Source organism: Calidris pugnax, unplaced genomic scaffold (assembly GCF_001431845.1).
Source record: "Calidris pugnax isolate Ruff unplaced genomic scaffold, ASM143184v1 scaffold20, whole genome shotgun sequence".
In the NCBI taxonomy this organism is placed as follows: Eukaryota; Metazoa; Chordata; class Aves; order Charadriiformes; family Scolopacidae; genus Calidris; species Calidris pugnax.
The window spans coordinates 14289510-14315369 of record NW_015094510.1 but is presented as its reverse complement, the minus strand read 5'-3'; the positions used below and the strand labels follow the sequence as shown (position 1 = coordinate 14315369).

Here is a 25860-nt window from a genome sequence, read left to right as displayed (position 1 = left end):
AGGTTACAGAGAGGTAGGCAGCCCCTCGGCTGGATCCGATGTCACCGCTACGGTGAGATCCAGGCTTTTGGATGCAGCTCTTCAAGCTGAAACGCACTGCTGAGACGAGTATTACTGGCTCTGCTGGCACTTACGGGACTGGCAGGATGTAATAGGCATGAGGGCTGCACAACAGGAGACCACTCAAGAGTCTTCTGTGTGATTTACGGTGACCAATTGCTATCCAAATGTCTTTGAAAGTGCAAAGTGCAGAAATGGAGTTATTTAGGAGATATTGTTTTCTCTACAAGAGCAGTGGTTGCAACTTGGAATTTGGAGATCTGTTCTGGACACAGCTGCAATGGCAGAAATAGAGGAAACATCCTGTTTGCTTTTAATAGGCTTATTCTGCAATTAAAGCCTATAAATGCTTTTTTACATACATGTGTGTATAAATATAAAATATATGTTATATGTATACACACATATATAAAAGATATTAGGAAAATAGTCAACTGCTCTCCTTGAATCTGTAAATAGAGATATACATACATATGTATATGCATATATACACACATATAGCTGCTGCTTTAGCATTTAAGGAAGTGTGGACTCCCACCAGCCCAATCACCCTTGGTGGGTGGTATTTAGTTGTAGCTGTGAGCATCACAGCACCCATGATGCCAGCAAAATGGGGTGACCGCAATGATGTGAGGGCTTCACTGGGAGCCTCAGTCCCTCCTGGGCTGGAGATCTGAAAGCTCCTGAGAAATGATATTGCATTATATAGTCCTGCTGCAAAGTCACATCTAAACAAAGCAGAGGCACCGCCAGATGCCTTTCGTTGCAGAGGACTACAAAGCAGAAGATTATAAATCCTGTAGGATCAAGCAGGCATTGCTTGGAGGGAAAGATTCCCTCCACAAGCACAAATATCTTGAAGATAGCAAAGGAAAGCAGAGGCTGACTAAACTCATATTTACATAGTATTCTCCCCAGGCCCACTGCAGAGTGGAAATTCCCCTGCGATGTCTGTGTATGAAAGTCTCTCTAGCTATGTGTGCATAGCATTCCTCCACCTTTTGGGATACGTGCAGGGAGCTTACGACTGGAATTAAGTTGACATTTTGTGGTACGGTGCAGAGTTTAATCCTCAATTGATGGCATTGCACTCTCTGCCTTCTGCCTCTGCCTGGGGAGTTACAGCCCTGCAAATAATACCATTTCCCCTGGAACAATCCCATGAGGAAGACATCACCTCTGACTGTGTGCTGGGGATGCTGGGTGCCACCAGCCACTCTCAGCAGAAGACATCCTTTCCAGGCCATCCTTGCACCACCCAATAGAGGAACCCCAGCACAAGGACCATGGTCATAGAAATGGTGAATTCAGCTTGATTTTTAATGGGAGGTGATGAGAGAGCTCAGACTAAGGAAAGCAAGGTTTTGATGGTGAAGCAGGCGGCTGGGATGGGAATGCCCATGCGGGGTTGGGCACCTGGTTTGCCAGCCCCAACGAGCTCAGAGCAGTGCCCCAGGATGGGGATGGCAGGAGGTCCTGCCATGACCTCCTATGACCACGACCAGCCTGGCTGTGTCTGAGAGCGGGGGAGTGAGGGGCTGTGAGATGGGCCATGACAACAAGAGCTAAAGAAATAGAGGGGTAACAGCGCCAGGGAGGCAATTCCACTGTTATTAGCACAAACACAGTCATCGCTCTGCCTTTGTCTCCCGATGAATCAGAGGAAATTGCCTCCCTAGCCCTTCGCCTTCCAGCTACTTCAGCTGTGTTTTGTTTCCCTAAGATTCAAATATTCTGACTAGATTTCAGCATATTATTATGAGAACAGAAGAGCTATAGAGAAATTGAAGCTTCACAGAGGAAATAGCCAATAAATGTTGCTTTGAATTCACTTGCTTTTTATGGCGAGCTCTGATGTCAGGGACAGATATGGCTTTGGAGAAGATGCATCCCTGTGCTGCAGATGTGTTTGTGAATACTTAGTGGACAATCTCCTGTGACATTGTAATGGGCAGCTTACCATTATCTATTAGATTTTTAAGCCTGTCATTTTGATATGACTGATTTTTCTATTTAATACCGGTCCCTGTGAACTATGAGCTTACAAAAGCAAGAGCACTCTTCTTTGTGTGGCGATCCTATCTGGCCAGATTAGCAATATGTTTATTTGCATTTTACCAAAAAAGATTGGGCTTTGTAACGAAAATATGTATCAGGTCAAGTGAAAAATGTGATGGCTTGATATCAAAATCCCAGAATGGCTCGTGATGGAGGGGGGAAGGCAAACTTCCAAAGGAGAAATCTTTAATTTTGGCACTTACAAAATGTGGCATTTCATCCCTCTAATTTGCCATGGGCTTTTTGTTTCAAACATTTCTTTTGATGAAAGCAAGCATGCAAACAGAAAAAAACCAACCCTATTTAGAATTCAATAAAATGCTTCATTTGATCCTCTTCAGTTTCCTGGAAAAGTTCAACATGAACATTCAAGTACCACTGCATTTCTTCAAATCGTGGAGAAACTGCTGATCCGTTAGCTGTGCAGCTTTGATCTGCCAAGTGCCAAGAGAGGGTCCTCTAAAAGTTGCCGTAATTCATATTACTCAGTAGGACCATCCCGATGAGCATGAAAGCTCAGCCTGGCAGGCATGATATGAGCACAGAGCCAGAGGCTGCCTGTCCTGAAGGCTTTGCCCTTCTGATGTACAATTCCCATAGGGTCAGCTATATGATTTTGTGTGGAGTGGCACACGGAGAATGGGAAAGTCCATTTGAAATGACTTTCCACTGCTGGAGGGGAAGTTCTCCACACTTGCTGTCTCTGTCAGAGACTTGTATTAAGAAACTAAACTAGGTCAGCCTTGTGGATTAAAATGCACTAACCACCGTGTCTCAGATCTATGGTCTTCTTACACAAGAAGTCGTAACAGGTGACCATTGCCAGAGTACCACAGGAACAGTGTTGTCCGAGACCTCACCTGGTCAGCATCTTCACCATGGATGGTACTGTGCCGTTCCTGCTTGGCATTTGCCTACTCTGTTCTCAGAAATTTCCCGACCAGGGAAGCCCAGAGGAAGAAGGGGTGAGGACCACGTCCCACTGAGCCCTCCCCTGCACATCCTCAGTGCCCATGTGTGTCCGTGGGGTCCCCCAGCTTGGGCAGACACCCCTCTGCCCATGTGGACAGAGAGGGCTGTGTAGTCCAGAGGTGATCCACGGATGCCCCAAAGCTGGCACCGAGGTCATTGGAAGGTTTTTGGGCCCCCTATGTCAGTAAAACACCTGGAAACAGCTGACAGCCAGTCAGAACAGAGGGTCATCATGCCCAATGGGAATTGGTAGGGAGGGGCTGGCAGGGGAAGAGGAGGTTGCAAAGCACTAGTTCTGCCAAACTAACCTTATTATTTTTCCCTCCATTCTCTTTTGACATTAAACAGGCTGAGTGGATGAAAGGAAGATGCAGACACAATTAACCAGATACTGCAAACAGGAGGGCGAGTTGCTTTTTATGGCTAGTTTATGTTTCAGGCACACGACTATACAGAATAATGCAATAACAAAAATCATGCGGTATTTACCCTGGGTTTATTCACTGCAAGTCCTCTGAGAGCTGCTTTTGTTTGTCTTTATTTAATTGGCATGGTCGGATGGCCACCAGCAGGTCCAATTAAACAGATTCAATAGATTCCACTGTACATTTTTATTTTTTTTCTTCATCAGCGTGTAGCATAAAATGTCCAAAATAATTTGTCTGAGTACTAGTAATGAATATAAAGTGCACTCTGTTCCAGCCTGCATACTGTAAATTTCAGCTGTACCGCGTTTTACGGCCAAAGCAAACTGGGTTAATAATAAAATCACTGATGCAATCTTTAGTACAGCCTTAGTGGGGACAAGGGTACCATTGCATGTTATGATGCGAGGTATTTGGTTGCTCAACTTTGGGCCCATCTGAAGACAGATAGGCATTAAGCCGTCTTTTTTAGCTGTCTTAAGCTTCAGCATTTAAGTGTTAGGTAGAACCTTTTTAAGCAAATCCCGCCGATGGGACTTGGGCATGCCCTTAATATCAGGTATTTGTTTAAGTGCTTTGTTGAATTGGAGCCTAGTAGATCCTCTTGAAAAGAAAGTGATTTTCAATCTAATAAGGTTATCTTAGTGTGAACATTTTAACTACATCAATCAATATGCCCGTCAGGAGTAAATGACTAATGGGATTTCTCTTTTCTTTCTTTCTTTGTTACCAGAATGATGAATTGACTTTGCCTGTTGCTGAAGATTCTCATCTCCTTAATGCATTGCAGATATGTCTAATGGACAGAAGCTGTCAGGGTCTGGCAGTAACCAGTCCCAACCCAAAATATTTCCCCCTGAGACTGGGTCATCAGATTCCAGCTCTGCTCTCACAGTGGAAAATGTGAAAAGGCTGGAAAATGAATACACGACTTCTAAAGAAGCCTTCACTAAACAGAGAATACAAGATTATATTAAGCAGACTAACCTTGCTTGCTTCAACAAAGAGACAACCAGGGAAGCCAGCACAGAGCCTGTCCAGGATGCAGAGCCTGGACCCTCCTCGTCCTTCCCTGTAAAGCAGAGCAAAAATAGCAAAGAAGTTTGTTGGAAGACCTCTGAAGAAATATCAAGGAAAGATAAGATGTTAACAGGTATTTTTCAGCAATCTGTTAGAGGGAAGGAGAGAGAATAAGACAGCTGTCCTCAATCTTTTCTACATTTCTGTTTGCATATGGTAAATATAAGTGCGATATTTGGGCACCTAAAATGGTGATGGATTTTGAGGTGCAATATCTGCTTCCTTCCCTGCCTGCCAGTGAGGGATGCAGTTGTGTGGACTGCTGGGTTGGTTTGTACCATGTTTTAGGCAAAAGTATTAAGCTGTGAGAGCATGGTAAGGAGCACCAGCACGTAGACCTGAATCCCAACCATGGAGTTTGTCAGAGAGCTCATCACAAATGCAAGGTGTTAGACGAAGTACCCCAGCAGGAAAAAAAAAAACCAACGGGATTTTACCAGCAATTTAAACAGAAGCAGAATGAACCCAGGATAGAATGTAAACAGGAAACCCACCCACCTGTTTTAGGCAGTACTTCTGACTTTCCAAGGTGTTCAGAGTCCAAACACGGTGATTTATTTTTGTCTGGAGCAGAATTGCTCTGTTGCAGGGCACCTAAATGCCAGCAAATTAATATTAGACAATTACCTCTTATTAGATGTCACAAGCTATATTTACCTTTTTTATATATATGTACGCTGCTTTTAATAATATTTTACAGCACATTAAGTAACATAGCCAATGTTTGGAGACAGATAGTAGGGACAAAAGCGTAGTTAATCCATGGAAAGGAAACCCCTCTAAATTACAGGGGGAAAAAAACTTGTCCCATTCTGGCTCTAGCTGCCTGTGGTGACACAGCCCATCTCCTCTGCTTGCAAGCCAGTATGTGGCTTGTGGCTGTATAGAGGACAGGGTCATATCTGTCCCCTGCGAGTGGCTGAAGAAGGGACAAGTGGTCCCATCAAAAGCCACTGGAGAGGGACCACACAGCTGCCACGGGGAAGGGCAACTCATTCTCTACATAGAGAGACTCTGACTTTCTACAACAGAGACTGGATACCAAACCGGGATCCGAGTGGGACAATTTGGCCTTATTCTAAGTATAAATCAGGTTTTTAGAGGAAAGATTGGACTTTTCCCATATTTATTCTTTGAATACATCATAAGCACACATTCCACCTGCTCCAGGAGAGCCCCTAGCACAGCCTGCCTTGGCACAGCCAGAAATGCACAGCCGGTAGGAAAAAGCCAGGCTAATCCGTGAAGTAAAGGGTTACCAATTTCCTAGGGAATCCATGCATTGGTCCTCCTTGGGGCTGGGCCAACAGAAGTGTTTTGTGCTCACTTTTGCATTTTTCTCAATGCAAATTTGCCAGCTCCCAAGAATGAGAAAAATCGACTGTTTGCACACGTAAGGTTTATTTTTTAAGAGCTTTCCATGTGGAAATCAAGTATTCTTAGCAGAAATACACGTGAGCTGCATCCTTGAGGACAAATCTGCCCCCGCAAGAGGCTGAGGAGCTGAAACAGCCACAAGTGACTAGAAGCAAATGCAAGCAGAAACCTCGCTCAGTGATATTCCAAGCAATCGCTTGTTGGATTTCCACATCACAATTTAAAATTCAGATGAAATATGAAGTTTCTTTCAGCCTGCTTCAGTAGAGGGCTAGTATTTAGACACAAGTAGGTTTACCCAGGAAAATCAAATATGGGAATGCCTCATTAGGGACCTACAGTGAACAGTTATTATGTCTTCAAGAATTTGTACAGTACAGTGATTCACAGGGCTTCTTTGGCCTTTTCCAATCTCTTCTCATTGCTTTTTGTCTTTCGTAAGAGTGGCTTATGTAATCTGAGCAGTAACCTTCATTTAATGCTTTTTCTGACTCTCTCTTACTGCCATGCCTCTCTTTTTTTCACATCTTCCACATTTTCTTTTCTGCCATCTCCTCTGCTGTCCTACTGCCTTCCCCAAATTCTTCCATGTCCACGCTCTTTCCCTGGACCTCTCCTCTCTCCCACTACCTCCTGCATATGTCTGCCCTAAATCTCTCCCTCTGCCTGCTCTAATTTTTTGGAAATAACGGCACTCAGGATGTTGGCACGGAGGTAGGTTGCCTAAGCAGTGATTTATCTGAGAGAGCATTTGAGGTGAGATGAGACCTATAATTAACCCTGTAGGAGGGGGCTGCAACAGACCCCAGGTCTGCTGTGCTCGGCACGCAGAGGGACATGTGCAGCCTGTGGCCACTGAATTAATGCAAACCTGGAGGAGAAAGGGTCTCCTCTGGCAACACCCCCTCCCCAGGGTGCTTCATCTGCCTGTACAAGCTTATTCAGGCCAAAATTCTCAGTTTCCTCCCCATTCTTGTAGCATCGTGCCACAGTGGGGCAGCCCCGGTCCCCTTCCCCCATTGCCCCTGTGCAGCCGCACTGGCATGAGCCGGTGAAACACGGGTGGGAATACGCCCACCCAAAGAGTCTGTAAAATAAAGAGACCCAAACTGCTTACAGATGAAACCTGAGCGGAAGGGCAAAGTAAATTAGCTTGTAACTCTTGTCTCTTCCTCTGCAAAGCCTGCCCTCGGTCTCCAGCAACTTTTTTTACGGCTCGTTTTTGGGAGCTTTTTCTTCGCTCTCCTGCAATTTATTATACCATTAAAACCGATGGCAAAAAATGTTCCTCGTTAAGGTGGGAAGGTTTTATCTGAAATAAAAAATAATGAAATGGCAAGAAATCTCAAGGCGAGAAAAATACCCCTGCTGTTCTACACAAAAAAGAGGATTTTTTTTTTTTTTTTTTTAAAGAAAGCTTTTTCTGTTCCCTCCAGTAGCGACAAGAGATTCCCCATCAGATCAGCCCACTGGCTCTAAGACGAAGGAATCCAAGTAAGAAGAGTAATTGGTAACATTTTTCTATAGAATTCAGTCACGTTAGGCTGTATTTATGCCACACGCGGGTGAGCAGCAGGAGCACCTAACAACTGGAGAATTACAGTATGCCTGAGACATCTACAGCCTGCCAGCCACTGCTGTCCCCTTGCTATTAATAAACTGGAAGTTATGTCTGTCCAAGTGGTTGTCTTCGGGCCCCTCAGCATTTCCTGTATTAAAAGCGATGCTGCCAGCCTCTGCAGAGGCTTTTTTTAATAATTATTTTTGCTGTTGTTGTCGTTGTTAGATAGATAAATCCCGTGCAGCATCTCTTGAAGCGGCTGCGACGTGTGATTTTTATTTTGCAGGCTGCTCTTCCAGCTGGGGAGGAAAGGGAGGTCTGATTCCCCAGCCACGGTAAATCAGTGTAATACCACCCTTCGTGCCACGGGTGCTGCTGCAGAAAGGCGGATTTACATCGGCCGGGGATGTAGCTCACTCCTCTCGGCTGTCCGATATAAATGTTAGACATATCTAATCTTCCTTGCAGACAGAGAGAAGGGGAGAGAAGAGAAATTGAATAGAGACGCTCGTTCAAGAGACAAATAAAGACCAAATTCTCCTGCAGTGTACTTTAAATGGCACTCAGCTCATTGATAACATTCCTTGTATGAATATCTGAAGGATGTTTTGGCTTTTGTCCTTAAAGATGATACCACATGCTCTTGGCACCAAGGGAAACGGATATAAGCAGCTGTTTAAGGGAAGGCTGTTGCATTGCTACATGAACAGACAGAAAGGTTGTTTTTTCATTATAGGGTTATAAATTCATAACTTGCAGCCTGAAAGAGTGCAGGCTCTATTCCCCAAATTTTGAAAATGTTACGGTCTGAGGTAAAAACCCTGTTGTGATATCAAGGGAAATCGGTCTTAAGTGATTCCTCGAAGGTTTTCATTTACGGATGCATTAATTTGTGTGCAATGTGCCCAGAATCCTTTAAAATTTGTAGACAACTAATAAAAAACCAGTGATGTGTAAAGGCCTTCTTGAATTACTAATGAAGACAAACAAAAAAAAAATATCAAAAGCCCTTCACTCCTTCCCTTGAATCAGGACAAGTCAGGCCCTGACCATGGTTCATTCAGCATCTTTTTTTTTTTATTTATCTGCCAAGGCCACCGGCATCTTTAAATTAGTATATCACAAGGGCGATCAAAAAAATTCTCCCTGTGTTACAGAGATAGAAGCAGCTGGACACCTCGATACTCCGTGTTGTAGGCTGAGAATGATTTCATACCCTGCCAAACAACTGCAGATGAAAACAGAGAGTGAGAGGGGTCTGAAAAGCCCCATTTACCCCTCTGCACTCTGCTGCCCTTAGCTCTGCGAGTACATCTCTCCCCTCCACATGCTGCAAGACTTAACTTTCACATCTTCTGAGCCAGAAATCATTTAAGGTGGCTGGTGTTCACTGCCCAAAATCATGTCACCAAGAATCACTGGAAACAGCTGGGAAACCTTGCCTGCTCCTCAACCCCACAGCTCTTTTCCCCTCCTTGGCCATGAACCATCCTACCCAGTGTCACCTCTTTTCAGATGGTGTGTAGATGGCTATCCTGCCGAGAGAACGCATGACATCAAGGAGGCGATGACCCAGACGAAGTGGAGCTATTCAAATGAGTCCCTGGCTGCCAGGGAGGAAGGTGAGTTCCTTTAAAGCAGCTCTGTCTGACATCCCAAGTACTCAGAATCATAGAGGTTTTTTTTAAAAAAAAGTGGCTTTTGGCATCAGTTTACTAGAAGAAAAAAAAAACAACTCACAAAGTAGGTTTTGTTTGGCAGAAGAGATTCAATTGAAGCACTTTGACAAGGATAAATACTTCTCATTACCAAGACCCTAAGTTCTGTTTCTTCTCTTATTATTGTGGTACAAAATGCCTTATGGCAATTTTCCTTAGACCCAGCTTTGTTTCACTTCCCACATTATTAGGGGTTTCACCTAGAAACAGCCAAAAACTCTCAGTCCCCTACACAGAGCCGGTCACACACCAGTGAGAGCCCAGGAGTAAGCCAGGGCCATGCTCAGCACCTCACATGATGGCTCAGCAGCTGATTAGGATCAGCCAGAGGGCTCTGAGCCTGCATGACTCCAGCTCGCTCTGTCAAGGTGCAGGGATGAGCTGATTTTGCAGTGAGCTGCCCCTTGAATTGAGACTTGCTCTCCATCACCACCCCAAGCCATGTTGCTGGAGCCAAGGGATGACACCTGCTGAAGTGGGAGGATGCCCAGAGGTGCTCATCATCTCCAGCCCACACTGTGTTGTCTCAGTCAACAGAGGTGGTCACAAAGGAGAAACTAGAAATTTTCTAGTTTTCAGCATCTTGATTTTAATAGGCCTCCTCGGGCTGATGGATCCTTCTCTTTTTGCCCAAAAACAGAAGTGAAGTGAACTTCACTTGAAGTTCACGAGTGTTTTGACAGCACTATCATTGCAGTCTACCAGCAATGGGCAAAAACTGTACTTCCCATCCCTCTCTGCCTCCAGCAGTCCTGAGGTTGTCCTTCCTTGTTGCCATCAGCAAGATGGGTCCCTGCAACCATCCAAGGTCAATTTTCAAGCATCTCTTTTTAGGCTAATGCAACTCCTCCACCTCCAGCCATCCAGGTTCAGAAGTACGTTCGAGGGCCAAAGTCACACTGATGTCCAGGGGCACATTAGACACCTAAATGTTTTAGGGCATCTCATCTCTGTGAGAGAATCACAACATTGTCACTGGGCTGTCTCAGCCACAAGGGTTTATGAAATGCTTAGCTAGCAAAACAAAAAGCATTAACTTCTTGGCTACAGCTTTCTGCCAAAAGATAGGCAGGTCTTGCTTCAATGCAGATGTCTCGGGGAAAAAATGTGCAGTGCATTAGAGAGCTGTGACTCATAGAATAATTATCCTCGTTTCTCATAGTTTATTAATAATTTAAACCCAATCTTGGTGTTATTGATCTATCATTGAATCGGAGATTTATTTCAGATCTGTAGTCACTGAAGCAGTAAATTTAATCCCCCTTCCCCTCCCACCCTTCCATCCACTAAACTCACTTTATAACTAAAACATGATGTTTAGGCTGTTTCAGTAATAGGAGAGGAGAAGAAGAGCTCAGAGGCTGTGGGTGGCAGGAGCAGCCTTAAGCTCACAGAAGACCAAGCTGAGCAGCATTAAGGTTCTGGTTTTAATACACCTTTTTTGACCAAACCATCCTTTGCACGTGGTCCCAGGGATGCCAAAAAGGACCAAACACTACCTGCTGGCATGTTCATCACAACCAGATCCTAAACCAGTTTTGCCTGTTTTCCTCTGGGTTTGCTTGCCCATTCCCACAGTTAACCATCGTTTTTGCGCGCATCCCAGCTGTGGATCCCAGTCTTGCTCTTCGTCCTCTGGAAACACAGATATGAGCTCACTGAGGTAAAAGCACCTGCAACACGTAGGCTGTTACAAGCCACACAAGCTCACAAGCTCTTGGGCCCTGTCCTAATCTCACTTAAACTGGCGAAAACCTGAAGCAGCTGCCTGGGTGTCCCAGGAGTACCATGAGTGTAGAATCAATTTAACTGCGTGGAGGATGAAGCATAAAAAACTATAATGTGAAGACTCCTACAGCAGTGCTCACTTGGCTGTACCATGTGTCTGGTGCATTCACTGATATAAGCAGCAAGATCTGGCCTTTTAAAGGAAGCCAGGAATAGAAAACAGCGTGCTTTATGGCTGTAAAGTGCCCAGAAGAGTGATTTTTGTAGGCAAATGAAATACATTTTTATTAGACCAATTGTAGTATACAGTTGGGGTGGAAAATGCGTTCTTGGCTGTACCAACTCTTTCTCAGGTCTGAAAGAAAGCAGAAAATGTGCCCAAATGCTCTTCTGTTCTTTTCCATCTATATTAATGGATACAATTAAAGACATTACCATCCTGTGCCAGCCCATCCTCGTTGTTATCCTTAGACTCTGCAGCTGGAACCACAGTGAGTGGGGGCTCTTGGCCACAGTTGGAGCTTCTGCAGCAGCTATGGAAACATGCAGCAGGGGGCAAGCTGCCACAGCCTTGCTCTAAAAAGCAAACAAGGGTTGGTGTAACCAGGCAGAGAGGATGCGTTGGTGGGATAAAGCACTGGCGTGCGCCCCTGAGTATGGGCTCTCAGCACCTCTGGTGTTTCTTGCCCAAGTGGAAGACATCCCTAGAGATGAACAGCAGGAAAACAAAGCACAACAACCTCTGTGTAGTCTGTAACTCTGTTTCCAGAGGTATCTTTCTTAATTAAATAGTCATGAAGATGGATTTTCCTTTGCTTTGGGCTTGGAGTTTTTTTTGGTGTCCAGTTTAGGTTAGCTAATCCTGGAATAAGACCAGTGACATGCTGGTCTTATTTTTCTAATCCTGCAGGACAAGGGGTGCTGCCAGCAGTAACACATTGGGATGCAGGAGCTGGGTGTTGCAGGGTTGTTGGAAGGGAAGCAAAGTCAGGGAAATCCATGGCTGGAAACGCTGTTGGGTGGCTGGGTCCCTGTGACGCTGGGTCCCTCCTGTCCCGGTGGGACCATTGTCATCCTCGGGTCGCAGGTCCTGTGAAGCCCAGAGTTGCTGTCATTAAACCTTGCTCTTCTGTGAGGTGTAAGAGACTTATTTGGCCAGATTTCACCCAACAATGTGAATTCCTAGAAACTGAGGCTTGCCTGCAGTTACAAAGCAAGGACCTCCCTTCCTCCTTCTCCTCGGTGAAAGAGGCAGAGTGGTTGCAGGCACAGGTACCTACCAACACAGCAAGTGTGCTTTGAGTACCCATCTGTGATGGGAGCAGGTTCAGTGCCTCTCTGAATACATATCCCTTCCTCCCACAGTTTAGTCCTGTGCCAGGCAATTAAGAGGGTATTTTCTCTACTGAGAAGCCGAGTAGAGAAACTCAGTGTTGCTTCAGGGAACAGTTCACCCAGAATATGTTAATCAACTTGTTTATGTCTCATTGTATACCCTGGCAAGGCGAGGAAATGCCTTTTCCTGCCATTTTAGGAGTAACTAGAGAGCTGGGTCCCCATCTCACATACCCCGAGATAAGTGCCTACTCCTCTGTTCCTTGCTGTTGATGATATTAGGCTCCTAATTCGGGCACTTCACTGACGGGGATGACCTTGGGTCTTGTTTCAGCTCACACGCATCTCCTGACCCATGAGACACCCTCTTCAAACAACCCAGGTAAGGTGTTTGCATGCTCAGCTGGCCCATCACCCTCCTCCACCCAATCTGGCCGTGGAGGGGGATGGTGGTCCCTCCTGGCACCCATCAGAGGCTGGGATGGTGCAGAGGCAGTTTTGGCACTGCATCCTTATGCTGCAGGAGATTCTGCTCTTCCTTTCAGTTGTGGAGGTGCTCTCCAGGCACAGCGAGGTGTACTCTGAGGTTGGAGAGAGCAAAGGGGCCACCGAAAATGAAGAAGAGGCAGCAGCCCAGGATGGAGAGGAGAATACCCAAGCAGGACTGTGTGAGCAAGGTACAACATGGTATTTGGAATAACCACAGCCACTGTCAGATAAATCTGTGTTTTCTAGGTGCCCATCTGCCATCCTTTGAAAATCACAGGCTAAACTAAAGATCATTTTGTTCATAAGAATGACCAAAGCTTTTGAAGTCCTCCTTTATGCTGCCATGTATCAGAGATTAGCACTGTTTTGTGGCCATGGAGGACAAGTGATCCTGTCTAGCCATCCAGGGCCAGAATAAAAATGAGGAGGGAAATGTGAGTGGAAGCATTTTCATCAGAATACTAGACTTAGCCTCTAGAAAAGGGCCAAGTGGATGCCTGGGAGCACCATCCTTAAACCTAAGGGTTGCAGCCCTCTTCCTCCAATGGTGTTCCTCCTCAATTTCAGGGGATTTTGGTTCTTCCACGTCTCAGCTGGGTGGTCATGGGATGTCAGAGGGTGTAGGAGGCAAGAAAAACCTGTGGTTTGTAGAAAAAACAGTGGGAAAAGGGATTAAAGAAGGAAAACTGGAAATCTGAGAAAGAGGGCAAGAACTAGAAGATTAGAAAAGGGAAAAATATCGATAGTTGTGGGGATATGAATAAAAAACTGAGGACAGACCCCAAGGAAGAGAGAGAAACAAGAATAGGGATTAGGAGAGAGGCAGAGCTGAGGGAAAGGTGGAAAAACAGAAGGAGAGACATTGAAAAGGGAGGTGGATATGAACTAGAAGCAAAACTTAAGCGGAGAAGAAATCTAGCAAAATTACAAAATGAAAACCACAAAGTAAAGAGCAACTGATTCCGGAGAGCAGAGGAGGTAGGTTTGGCAAGACAACACTCCTGGTTGTCCATTGAAAGCTTGCTGACAAAATAGTGCAGAGAGGATAAGTCCTCTTTTCTACTTCTGTCTGGATATCTGCAGTCCTCCAAGGAATCAGGCTGTAAAAGAAAGACCTGAGACTGCACAGCACTTCCTTTCTCTTTGGGATAAAAAGTGCTCATTCTGGGGAGAAGAGGGGAAAGGGCAGAAATAAGTGATTCTTGCTTTTTTGCCTTTTTTTTTTTGCCTTTTTTTTAGTTTTTTATTTTCACAATAAGTTTTGACACATGTTTGTTAGGTAGAGAGTGCCTGCCCAGAGAAGGGGACATGCTTCATGATGAAGTCTCCTCCAGCACTAGATACCAGAATACTAGATACCCAGAACAGACTCTGGGCAAATGGAGGGGCACAACTGCAGAGTCTCTGCCTGTGCTACCTCCCCTTTACCCACCTCAAACCTCTCGATCTCCCATCACTGGGGTGCAGCAGCTTGAAATCTGCAGGAGGAGAATTCCTGGAAACCCAGCTCTACTCTTTGCCCCGCCCTGCAGCTCGTCCCTCCATCCCTACTTTTGCTTGTCAGGCATTTGTATAAATAGGATTAACATCTGCAGTTACACTTAGCTAGGTTGCAAATTACACAGGCTATCAAGCCTTGTGCTTCAGGGCATACACTGATTACCATCGGAGGGGCAAAAATGAGTTTTTCCAATAACAGAATATTGCATGATTGACTGGGGACATTAAGGGGCAGAGTGGATTAGCCTTTGCCATCAGTATCAGTTATATGTCATTACCGCATCAAAGCACCCGGCGTGGGCGAGCTGCTTCCATTCAGGCAGCGCTGGAGGTGGCTGGGTCCAGAGGAGCAGGGCTGGTTGTAAAAACCGGCACTGATTTCTGAACCTGCTTATAAAACTTGCAAGCTGCACTCCCTGCCTCTGCTTGCCCACCTCCTGGGCAGCACGCTGCATGCCTTCAGCTCACCAGAGGAAACCCATCCTCCCCTCCCTTGTCCTCTTACGGCCAAGACCCGGACCTCCCCGCTGCCACTGCAGGGATCCAACCATCCCACCTCCCTGCCCCACCGCCCTCCCTTTCCCCCTAGCCCAAATGATATCCCTCTGGTGGTGCTTTCCCCAGCTTTGAGCCAAGGACCAAGTCCTGCAGTACAGTATGCAGGCTGCTGCCCATAAAACATCATCCTACGACGTGATTTTTCAGAAGACCTTTCAAACACAGGATTTTGGGGCTCACCACCACCACTCTGATACTTCTCAGCCAGAGAGGAAGCTTTGACCTACAAAAAGGTGCAACATTTCCTGGTGTTTCCCAGTTTTGGTGGGATTGAGAGCTATCGGAGGAGCTGGGACATGCTGTAACAGGAGGCTGGAGGGTACCTGACAGAAGGGTCTGCTGACCCTATCCTTACAGTGCTCCCAAGGGCTTGTGAGAGGGGCTGAGGTCCCCATTATCTCCCTGTTACATATGAACGGCTTTGCCCATCCTCAACTTTCAGGCCACTTCATCTCCATCTTGGCAGGAAACGATTGTCTCATTTGAATGGAAGAGCTAGATTTGACAGAAATCCAAAATAAGAAACATAATTAGCAGCAAAACTTTTAATTCCCCTTTCTAAGCCATTTCTAAATGTGTTAGTGCTTATTTATTGGACCTGGCTTGACATTTAGACAGTTCCTTTTAATGCTAATAAGGTTGATTACCCGGTTGAATCCTACTGCTTTGAGGAAACTGCTGCTCAGTATTCAGAGCTGCCAAGTTCCCCCTGCACAGAAACACCCGCCTTTCTTCACAAGAAATATGTATTATTCAGCACAAATGCATTAAAATAAGGCCATCGCAGGAGCGAGGAACCTTCACCAGTGATGCTGGGCCAGCAACCCGTGCATGAAGCATAGGGCACCTGGATTGTGCCTTTTTGTGGCCAAAACCTCCCACCAGCACCAGTGGGATGGGTGGCTTGGCTGTGGTGCTGGGGGGGCACCCTGGAAATGGCGGGACCCTCGTCTGCTGATGGGTGGGGAGCCCCAAGGAGGAGGAGGAGCAGGTGAGAGGTGCAGCCACAAGAGGGGAGGAAGAGGAACAGGAAAAAAGAGGAAGAAGAAGAAAAGGAAGAGGAGGAGAAGGAGGAGAAAGAGGAGGAGGAGGACAAAGATGAAGACAAAACAGAGAGGAAGAGGAGGATGAAGCCACCTCATTTCCCCAGGTTGCAGCCAGGAGCTGGAGTTTCCTTCCCTGCCCCACTTGAGGTTCACACTCTACTTTCAAGACTCCCGTCTTCCTCCTTATCCTACAGAGCCAAACACAGCAGGGACTCCTTCCTAATGGAAACCGAGGGCCAAGAAATGTGGGTGGGTTGGTTTTTTTTTTCCTCTCATAGCAATCACTATCGTATTATTTGCTTCGGTGTGTGTAATGGAGCTTTTTGTGCTCCCTTTCCTGGAGATCAATCGACCGGACAGGTGTCTGATTGTCCTCCTGTTTCAATGTGTATCATCATTACTCCTCCAGAGCCGCTGCAAAATAGCACAGGTGTCAATAAGAATAGAACTTGGCCTTGCGCTCACTTTAAATTTGGCTTTATAGGTGAAGATGGTAGGTTTTCAGAAAAATAAGCCTCCCCTCCACGTTACTGAGCACGCGATCGCAACACGAGGCAGCCTGGGCGATGCAGCAGCCCCCAGAAATGGGGCAGGCTCCTGAAAGCTGAGAGTGACAAGCCAGCTTGGCTTGACAAGCTTTGCCAATGGCCAGCCGAGGGCAAGGAGATTAGCCCGATCTGGGGAACAGAGATACTTGAGCTCAGGAATTTCCCCCCGGGGTGCGATTACCTTATAACGGCCACTATCCCTCATTCTCATTTCTAGCTGGAAAGGAGGTGCAAAGCGAGAGGCTCCTCGTTTGTATCCATCAGATGGCTGGTAAACAGCCAAGGCATGGCTTTTAAGGCAATCTTGGAAAAGTGCACAGGGACACAAACGTCCCTGTCGTTAAGGTGGCGAGTTTTCAGCCAGAAGAGACACTTATTTATTGTGTCGTCAGAGCATCCAAGTGTTTGTTTTTAATTTACATGGGGAAAATCTGAGTGAATCACTCAAATTTGGACTGACTGCCCAAGACACTGTTGTACATTTCCTATTTTTTTTTTTGCTCTCCCCTCGTTCATAACCATTCATCATAAGCAGAACCAGAGCCACTTTCTTTCAATAATGCCTTGGAATGATAAAAACCAAGATGATCCAGGTCTTGCTGGGGGAAGGTGAGCTGACTGCAATAAAACACCCTTGTTCTGAGACCCAGCCACCACCTGATCATGTTTCCACAGCACGCTGAGATGCACATTAGAGGTCTGCACGTAGCACAAGGTGCATCCCCTGGTTATCCTTGGTGCATTTCAGAGTGGCTGGGCCTCCAACTGAGGACCTGGAAAGAAGACTTGTCCATGCAGCACAGGCAGACTAGACAGGCTTCCTCAGGCCCCAGACCTGATGATGGGAGGAGATAGTGTGAGCCAGGTTTCTGCAGGGTGTGCCTTTTGCCTTATGTCAGTGGCTTGGTGCTTTCCCTCAGTCACTAAGGTCTGGGTCCCACCAGGACCTACAGAGGTCACCTCTTTGTCTTCCACGGTGAGGGGCATCCCATGAGAAGGGGTCCGTGCTCGGAAGTGCTTGGGTTATGGAGGCTTTCATTTGGGGAGCTAAAGGAAAAGGGGATGCACCTGCCTGTAGGTCCTGGTGGTGGGGGTTTTGAGCTGAAAATCATGCCTGGTGTGTTCAGCTTGAAAAGCTCTATCTCTGGGACAAAGGGGGCTGTGTCTGAAACAGTGACAGGCAGCAGCACCAGACACCTCAGGCTACATTTAAACTGTTTTGTTTTAGTGGGAGAGATGGCCTGGTGTGAAACACAGGGCGTAAGGATGACTGTAAAGGATCAGCCCCAAAGTGCACTTGGCCCAGCATCCTGCCCTGGGCAAGAGCCAGCAGATACTCAGGAAGCAATACAAAAATAGACCAAACATTTGCTTACACTTCCCAGAATACTCTCCATTCCCCTAGTGGTCTGTGACTTGGGAACCTCCTGAACTGTAGATACCATCTTTGCATTTAATAGCCCTTGATGGATGCTTCCATAGATTAGTTTACACCCTATTGAACTAATGAAAACTTTAAATATCCACTGTACCTTATGGCAAGGAGTGCCACAGCTAAAAATCTCTTTTGTTTGTTTTGAACTTGTCACTTGATAGTTTTCTTTGATGATCGCTCTCTTCCTTTGAAGAGCACTGAATACTGTGAACAGCTGTTCCCCGGTCATGCCACTCTTCCTATCCCAAAACTCGGTCATATTTCTTCTTCAGTCATTTTTTTCTTCCAAGATAAAAAGTCTTAATCTATTCAGTCTTTCCCTGAATGGAGGCCCTTTTATGTCTTTGATCATCTTCAATTGTCTTCCTCTGTAACTTTTCTATTTCCTCTATATCATATTTGAGATTGGTGAATCAGGACTGCACAATAGCATTCAAGAGATGGAAGCCCACGGATTTATACAGCGGCATAAAGATTTCCTCTGGTTTGCTATCTCCTCCTTGCCTAATAATTCTTAGCTTTCTGTTTGCTTTTTTGATTGCTACTGAGCGTTGAGCTGACATTTGCATAGAGCTATCTATTATAACCTGAAGATTTCGCTCCCAAGTGGAAATAGCCAGCTCAGAGCCCATTATTTTGTATGTAAAGCTAGGATTGTCTTTTCCCGTGTGCATCACTTTACATTTATCTACATCAGATTTCATCTGTGATTTTATTACCCTTTTATTCAGTGCCACGAGGGTCTTTCTGCAACTCTTCTCAGTCAGCCCTTTGCCTCAACCACCCTGAATATCATCTGCAAACTTCTCCCCTCCCTGCTTACTCCTATTTTGAGATTATTTATGAATGTTTCAAAAGCATAGGCTAATTCAGCAGCTTTCCCTCTCAAATTTGAAGTGCCAGGTCCCAAGGAGAGGGAAGAAATGTAGTTTCCCAAGCTCTTGGGGTGTCACTGGAGATCAGTTGGTGCTTTTGGAGATGGATGACGTTGTGCTTAACCAGCATGTCTCCCTTTCCCCTTGCACAAATAGATGGGGAGGGTAATGGTACCTGCTGGGATGTCTGTCTGCCCCTCCACTAGGCTGGACAGGACCAGCAGGAGGCCCTATGGTGGCCCTTTCTCCTGCTGAAGCTGGATCTTGGCACAAAGAGGCATGCAGTAGTCCTGGGGCCCCAGGAAAGGAGGGGGAAGTAATGGATGGCAAAAACCTTTCTCTGAGAAAACCTCTGCACACAAAGTTGTGCGATCTCCCTTTGAACGAATAGGAGCTAACTGGCAACTCTTCCTTAGAAAAAGATGCATGGGAGCCTGTTGAGCTTGCCCAAGGGAGTCCAAGGCCAGAGTTGGACAAGGAGCTGCTGTCTACGGGAGGAGAGCACAAGGATGATGAGACGGAGACTTCCCTCTGCTCAGGCAAGGTGAGACCCAGCTGGTCAATTAGGACAAGAAACCAGAAATTACCAGCGATGAGCACTTTTTCAGTGGTATTCTTTTTTCACCTCACCTTGCAACCATGCCCAGTGGGGGAATGGGTGCTGGGGAGCAAGAAGGAGGGGTGCTTCTTTCTGCTGGGGGCATCTCCATTTGGGGGAAGAGGCTGAAGAGTTGCTGCTGCTATATGTAGGCTGGGCAACACTGAAAGCGAGGACAGAATTAATTCAAGTAGGGGAAAAACGGGTGAGAAAGTGAACAGCTGTGGTGGAGGGTTCCTTGTGGCTGTCTGGTGGTGCACCCCATTGCTGTGGGGTCACGTGGAGCATGTTTCCCTCTCCTCCCTGGCCTTGGTAATTTCTTGTCGCTTTGTTTAGAGCCAGGCAATGAGGGATTTGCCAGCTCTCTGGCGAGATGCCTTCCAGAAAAGGCAGGCAGCTCCCAGAAAAATGCTCTGCGGGGGAAGTTTGACATTCCTGCAGCTGCAAGGGGAGAAAAGGAGTTAGTCTCTCTTCTTTGATAACGAAGCAAAAATTGCTCCAAAGGGCAGAGGTTCTCCTCTTTAAGAGACTTAAGCTTGACCATCAGAAAAACGGGACCCATTTGATGACACAAGAGAAAAAGCAGGCATTGGTGACTCAGGCACAAAGTGTCTCGTGAGCTGTGGGAAGAACTGTGTCTCCTGGCAGAAAAAAAAAGGTGAGTGTGTGTGAAAAAACCCTACTGGTTTCACAAAGCAAAACAGGAATTCAAGAGAAGAGCAGTGGCAGACCCACTGATCCTGCAGCCATCAACCCCCTCCTCATCTGAATAAGGAAGTCTCTCATCCACCTTAAACACAAAGGCAGAAGTCTCTATTTCCACCCCAGCCATTTGATGGCCACGCTGCTGCCCGTTTCAGGGACTGAAGCTGGGGACTGGCCAGTACCAGGGGTTCCTCCAGCAGGGCTGAGGGTTTTAGCTGTGCCCTCACCCTTGGTTTGCTTGAGGGCAAGGTTTTTGAGGCTGGGATGGCTGGGTGGTGTGCCCAGTGCCAGCCCACTGCTGGTGAACCACACCAGCTTGGTGCACACATCTGTGCAGCTCTGGGAGGCTAGGGTTTGTGCTGTTGGCCAGCCCACCCAGCCCCTGGACCGCAGATAGCTGATGGAAGAATACCCACCTGGAAAGCAACCTGGGGCTAGATGGGCTGGCTTTAGGTGACATTGCTCATGGTAGAAGGCATCAGGATGGCTATTATAAATACTACAGAGAGGAAAAAGGCCTTCAAAGCTAAACCAGACTTAAGCCATTTTTGAGCCATTATCAGGAAGAGGAGAGCTAGTCGTGAATGTTTCCACCATAAATGCTTTGCAAGCGCATGTTTTTTCCTTTTGAAAATGCAAACGTTCTCATTACCCTTGAAGTTTCTCCATATCAAGGTTGCCTTAAAAACTGAGCGCTTCTTGACTTTTAATGTAGTTTCTCCGGGTTTTGTTTTTAAAGAAGAGACAGGAGCTGCTTTTTAAAACTTGTTTTAAAAGTTGAAAGTTTTAAGCCTTTTTTTTTTCTTTTTCTTTTCACTTTTTCAGTGCTTCGCAGGATGTTAAAAGAAGGCCAGATTAACAAGTTGTTCACATTTTCACATGAAAAACAACTAGAACTTTCCACTGAGCTCATGCCAACTGCATTTATTTGTGAGCACAGATAATTAAACATAACCTGACATTATATACATATGTAATAAGAAATTCTGGTGTTATGCTAAATGCAATGAGTTTGGTTACCTTTACAGGAACAGCCTAGACTTAAGCCCTTTTTTTTTTTTTAAAAATAATGAAGCTGATGCTGAATTTCCATTGTCTTTTGAGGAGACCACCTGGACAGAGGAGGCTGTCATGTGTACCTTTTGCAGCACTCCTGAAAAGCCAGTCCCAACAGTGATGGATCTGAAGGAACAACCCCAGGAAAATGTGAGTGTACCCATACTGTGTGAGCATGCCTGTAACATCAGTTTCTTCCTGGGAAAAGAGACCACCCCATGGCAGCACCAGAGAGGAAGGGAAAAGAGACATGGGCAGAAGAGCTGGAGGGTGAGGAGGTCCCTGGTCTGTCCAGGTGCCCCATGCCAGCCCCACTGCTCCTGATGGGTGCTGGACCCCACAGCTCTTTTGCTGCAGGACATATAAGGAAATGTTTGATGATATTATTCAAGACCTGATGAGCGAAGATGAAGCAGAGGAGGAAGAGCTGGACATCACTTCCTATGCTGACCCTTCCCAAGCTGACCTGAAGAACAGCATCAAGGAGAAACTGCTGCAGCAGTAAGGACCAAAGGAGACTGGCCCAAGGCCCTGGTGGGAGGAAGCTTTTTTGACCCCATCCCAGGGTCCTTTCAGTCTGCTCCCAAGGAGTTTTTCTGGTGGGAACCTGCTTGTGGTGTTGTGGCACTGCTGCCCACATGCAACAACAAGCCTTGAGGTATCCTCTTGTCAGTCCTATGATAGTACCACTGGTAGGTGGTATCACCTGCCCTGGCAGGACAAATGGGGCCATTAAATGTTGGACCAGGATGGTTCAGTGCTGCCAAGGCAATACTTGCCAGAAGGTCCTCAAGCAGCGCATCTTCACTCTAGCACCCTTAGAAACGCACTAGGTGGCTTCATGAGGAGCTGCTATTGCTGAGGGCTCAGCAGCCATCAGCTGCTCCATCTCAGCAATTCTGGCATTACAGGTTTGACATTCACAGGTTAGGAAGCTCCATAGACAGGGGGATGGAGCCACATGCTTTCCCAGATGGCAAAAGGTTTTCCCAAGTAAAACCCCGGGTAACTGTTCTCTCCCAAGAGGCTCTGAAGGCATCTGACCCCATTCGGGGTCTCCATCCTATCACACAGCCCCTGCACACCTTCCCACCACAACTGTTTCCGTCTCCCCCCCCCCGAGATACATCTTTCCCAGGGCACACATCGGGTGGCTCTGGCTGGGGCACAGTGGCCTTGCCAAGGTGAGCAGAGACCAGATTTCATGACATGAGTTATCCATGCTTTGTTGCTGTTTTCCCATTGTCTCCTACCATTTGGTTCTTTGGGATCTGACTTGAAAGTGCCATCATATCTTCGTGGGAGCAACAGCCCACAATGAAATTGCAGCTGCAGAGGTACACTACAAGGTTTGAGTGCCACTCAGGTCTCCAGGTAGAGAGAGGTTTTGAGACCTTTGGGTAGGGTCTGTCTTCTGGCTCTGAAGGGGCCAGCAGCATACATGGCATGAAGCATTTGGTCCCACCAGCCATGCAAGCTGAGTTTTGACCTGAAAGACCAGAGTGACAGTCAGGACCGTGACACACAAGTGGATTTGGGCAGGGCACTCAGCCACATGTGTGATGAGCTGTGTGGGTGCAATGTCCTGAGGGCTGGGACTCACCTCACCTCTGCAAGCCCCTAACCAAGCCTTCCCCTGTCACCTGCAGCTCCTATTGACTGAAGGGCAGGGAAACAGACATTTCTACTGCATGGTTCACGAGACCTGAAATGATAGCTCTTCTTTGGCTGTAAAAAACATTTGTGGTGACGATCTCATATGCAGGCATTTGCAATTGCTTCAGGTGAATCATAGAATCATAGAATGGCTAGAGTTGGAAGGGACTTTAAAGATCATTGAGTTCCAACCCCCCTGCCATGGGCAGGGACACCTCCCACTAGAGCAGGTTGCTCATCAGGTTGCTATCCTGATATAACATCCCATGATACTTGTTTTTCCCTTAGATTATGTAGGTAGTGTCATTAGCCAGCAATTCGATTTTATTTTTAACTTCCCTTTTTTTGACCTTAGGTTGGATGAAGGAGCCTTTGAGAGCTACAGGGAAATACTTCAGCAGTATATGAAATTTGTTGCCCGTATGTACCTTTACTAGTGAGTTGCTGTCATTACTGGGCTTGACCTGGAACCAGAAGCACAGGGTAGCTTCAGCACACTTAGAGAAACAGCAGACACTGCAGCCCTTCTTCTAGTATAAGGTGCCCTAATCCTATTTATAAGTGGCCAGGGATATTCACAGTTACTCAAAACACAGATCTGTATATTTGCCTGCCTACAAGGCCTATCATTTCCAACCCATACCTCCTCTGGTTGAAAGGAGTAGGAGATTGTATGGAAGACACTTGCTAGTTCATATCTAGCCTATCCTTTGCTGTAAGTAATTCTCAGCTGCTCATGGGCCTGATGTTGCATTGTTTTAAGCAAAGAGACCCTTTACATCTCTTAGGAGAGCCATCCTGCAGCATCACAGAACCTACCTAGTTAGGTCAGATTTTCCTTTCCACTTACTTCTCCTCAAACAAAGCAAAAGACACAAAACCTCCCCAGTCCCTCTCTCCCTCCAGACCTTTGCAAATAATCCATGACACAAGTCTTGGAGAGACAGAGCTGCATTGCCTTCTCCTCAACAACAACCTTCTAAAACATTTTTCAGTGACCAGAATCTCGTTCAGACTCTCAAAACAAAATGAATACGCTGTCAGGCCAAAAATCGACCCTTTCCAAAAATACCAACCAACATCAGCACCTACAGAAGACCTGCTGGAGCTGGACAGTGAGTTTGTTGCAGTGCACTTAAAGGTGAGTGTAGCCTGTTGGGTCTCTTCTTGTTGCTTTTCGGGCAGGGATTGTAGAGACCTGCATAGTGTTGGGTCTGCTCATACCCTGTGACAGTCTTGCTGTTCCAGTCAAGCATGTTTAGGTATCTCCTAAGAGATATGGAGAAGATCCTGATTCACCGAAACATTAAAATGATTCTCAGTGGGTGTGCACTAAGTTGATGGGACATTCCAGCTTGTGGCTATTTGAAGACTGACTTAATCAGGTGTTCATGGCTGTGGTGGAAAGCTGAGTCTGGTGTCCCTGCAGTTTTACTGGGATGGTGGCCATGTATAAAGGGGTTTTCTTGTGGAGCATCCCTTGCAGCTTGAAGGCTGAACAATGCTGGTCAGTGAACTCCACCCCAGCTGAAGCTTTAGACCCTGGTCTACTCAATTCCATATCATTCATCCCTCTTCCCCTCCAAATCAGGCTTCCTTATCCAAACTGCTCAGCAGGGTCAGATCCAGGCTTCTCAGACAGGAATCACCTGGGGGAGTGCACCCAGTCCCAGGCCAAGCCCTCACCCAAAAATTTAACAACACAGACAAAAAGTCCAGGTGCCCTTGAATTCATCAGTAGGGATGTCACCACTGTGCCCAGCAAGGGATGGGGTACCCCAGGGTGTCCCCTCCACCCCAACTGCCATGAGAAGCGGCTCCCCAGGGCCTGTTGTCCATGCCCCAGTGACCCTGGCAGGGAAAGCCAAGGCTGGGGGCCTGTCCCATCAGCCAGGAGCCCCATGGGACCCCTCTGCCAGCTCAGCCCCACAAACCACAGCTCCTCTCTTCCCTCCCCTGCCTCTCCTCTCCCTTCTCAAACCAGACAGCATTGCAGTTTCTGCAGGCGTGGAAGAAAATTACCTGTGATTTACCACACAATCAGAGATTTTGTTGGCTTTTTTATTTTCGACATAGAAGTGCGTTATACTGCTCTCCCCTCCTGAAATATAGGGGTAGCAAATCCTCCTGCCTGGGACCGTCTGTCTTTTTAGCCTCATAAAAAGCCTGAAAAATGAAAGCAGGGACAAAATCGTCAGCTTGTTTCTTTTTTTCTTTTTTTTTTTTTTTGTTCTCCTCCATCCCTTACAACCAGAAGGTAACTCTTAGCTCTTCTGCAGAGCCAAAAACGTGCATCTTCAGGTTATAATAAACCAGCACTGCGGTGATGGTTGGAGTCAGACCCTTCACGTGGAGAGAAGGGTCCCCGTGACAAGCAAAACCTGAGCACGGTCCCTTTCTTCGCGTGAGAATTGGCTGCTGCTTTTAACGATGATGTTAAAAGGGAACAGCAAGGTCTCCCCATTCTTCTCTCCTCCCCAAGCTGCTCCCCGTTCTTCCCGGAGAAGCGGACGGGAATGCTGCTTATTCCTATTAGAAAGCATTAAACTGGGCTCCCTTGTAATGCTGGGAGCTAAGCCCTTAGCAAAGAAATGTTTCTATTTCGCTTGTCAGTATGTCGCAGGATAAATTACTTGTGCGTCTGATGGAAAAGAGGGCTCTTGGCAAATTATGTCATCAGGGAGCAGCTAATAACATGAAATAAGAAGAGCCGAGCTCTGTAGATGAAACGCGAAAACACAGAGCTGAAGATGAGTTTTCCTCAGTTATTTAAAATGAGTTAATTAAAAAGTAAGCAAACAAACAAGGCTAGGTGGAAAGAGTAGAGTGTGACGGTGTGGCTTGTCGGTGCTCTGGGGTGAGTACTGGTGTGGGAAGATGGATGCCTGGGGCAGAACATCCCTATCCCCCATGTCTGGGCAGGCATCCCTGCAACGGCCTCCCCCAGCCCCCCGCCTGCCTCTCACCTCCTCCGTTTTGCTCCTGCAGCACTGCCGTTCTCCTGAGCCCGTGAGACGACATTATCCTGATGGACAGACCTTTTTTCTCCTGTTCCCAGATGGAAGTGGTCAGGTTTAGTA

General features: G+C 46.7%; 1 protein-coding gene across 1 annotated transcript in view; it reads left to right on the top strand.

Annotated features, from left to right (window-relative positions):
• Positions 1-4307: 4307 nt before the first annotated feature.
• Positions 4308-25860, top strand: part of ERICH6B (glutamate rich 6B) — a 25915-nt gene continuing 4362 nt past the window's right edge. The window contains exons 1-10 of the mRNA XM_014965735.1: positions 4308-4668; positions 12860-12991; positions 16673-16726; positions 17376-17431; positions 19157-19309; positions 21173-21274; positions 21468-21625; positions 23136-23200; positions 23776-23921; positions 25769-25857. Of these exons, the coding sequence (XP_014821221.1) occupies positions 4308-4668; positions 12860-12991; positions 16673-16726; positions 17376-17431; positions 19157-19309; positions 21173-21274; positions 21468-21625; positions 23136-23200; positions 23776-23921; positions 25769-25857 (1316 nt within the window). The remainder of the gene's footprint in view (positions 4669-12859; positions 12992-16672; positions 16727-17375; positions 17432-19156; positions 19310-21172; positions 21275-21467; positions 21626-23135; positions 23201-23775; positions 23922-25768; positions 25858-25860) is intronic.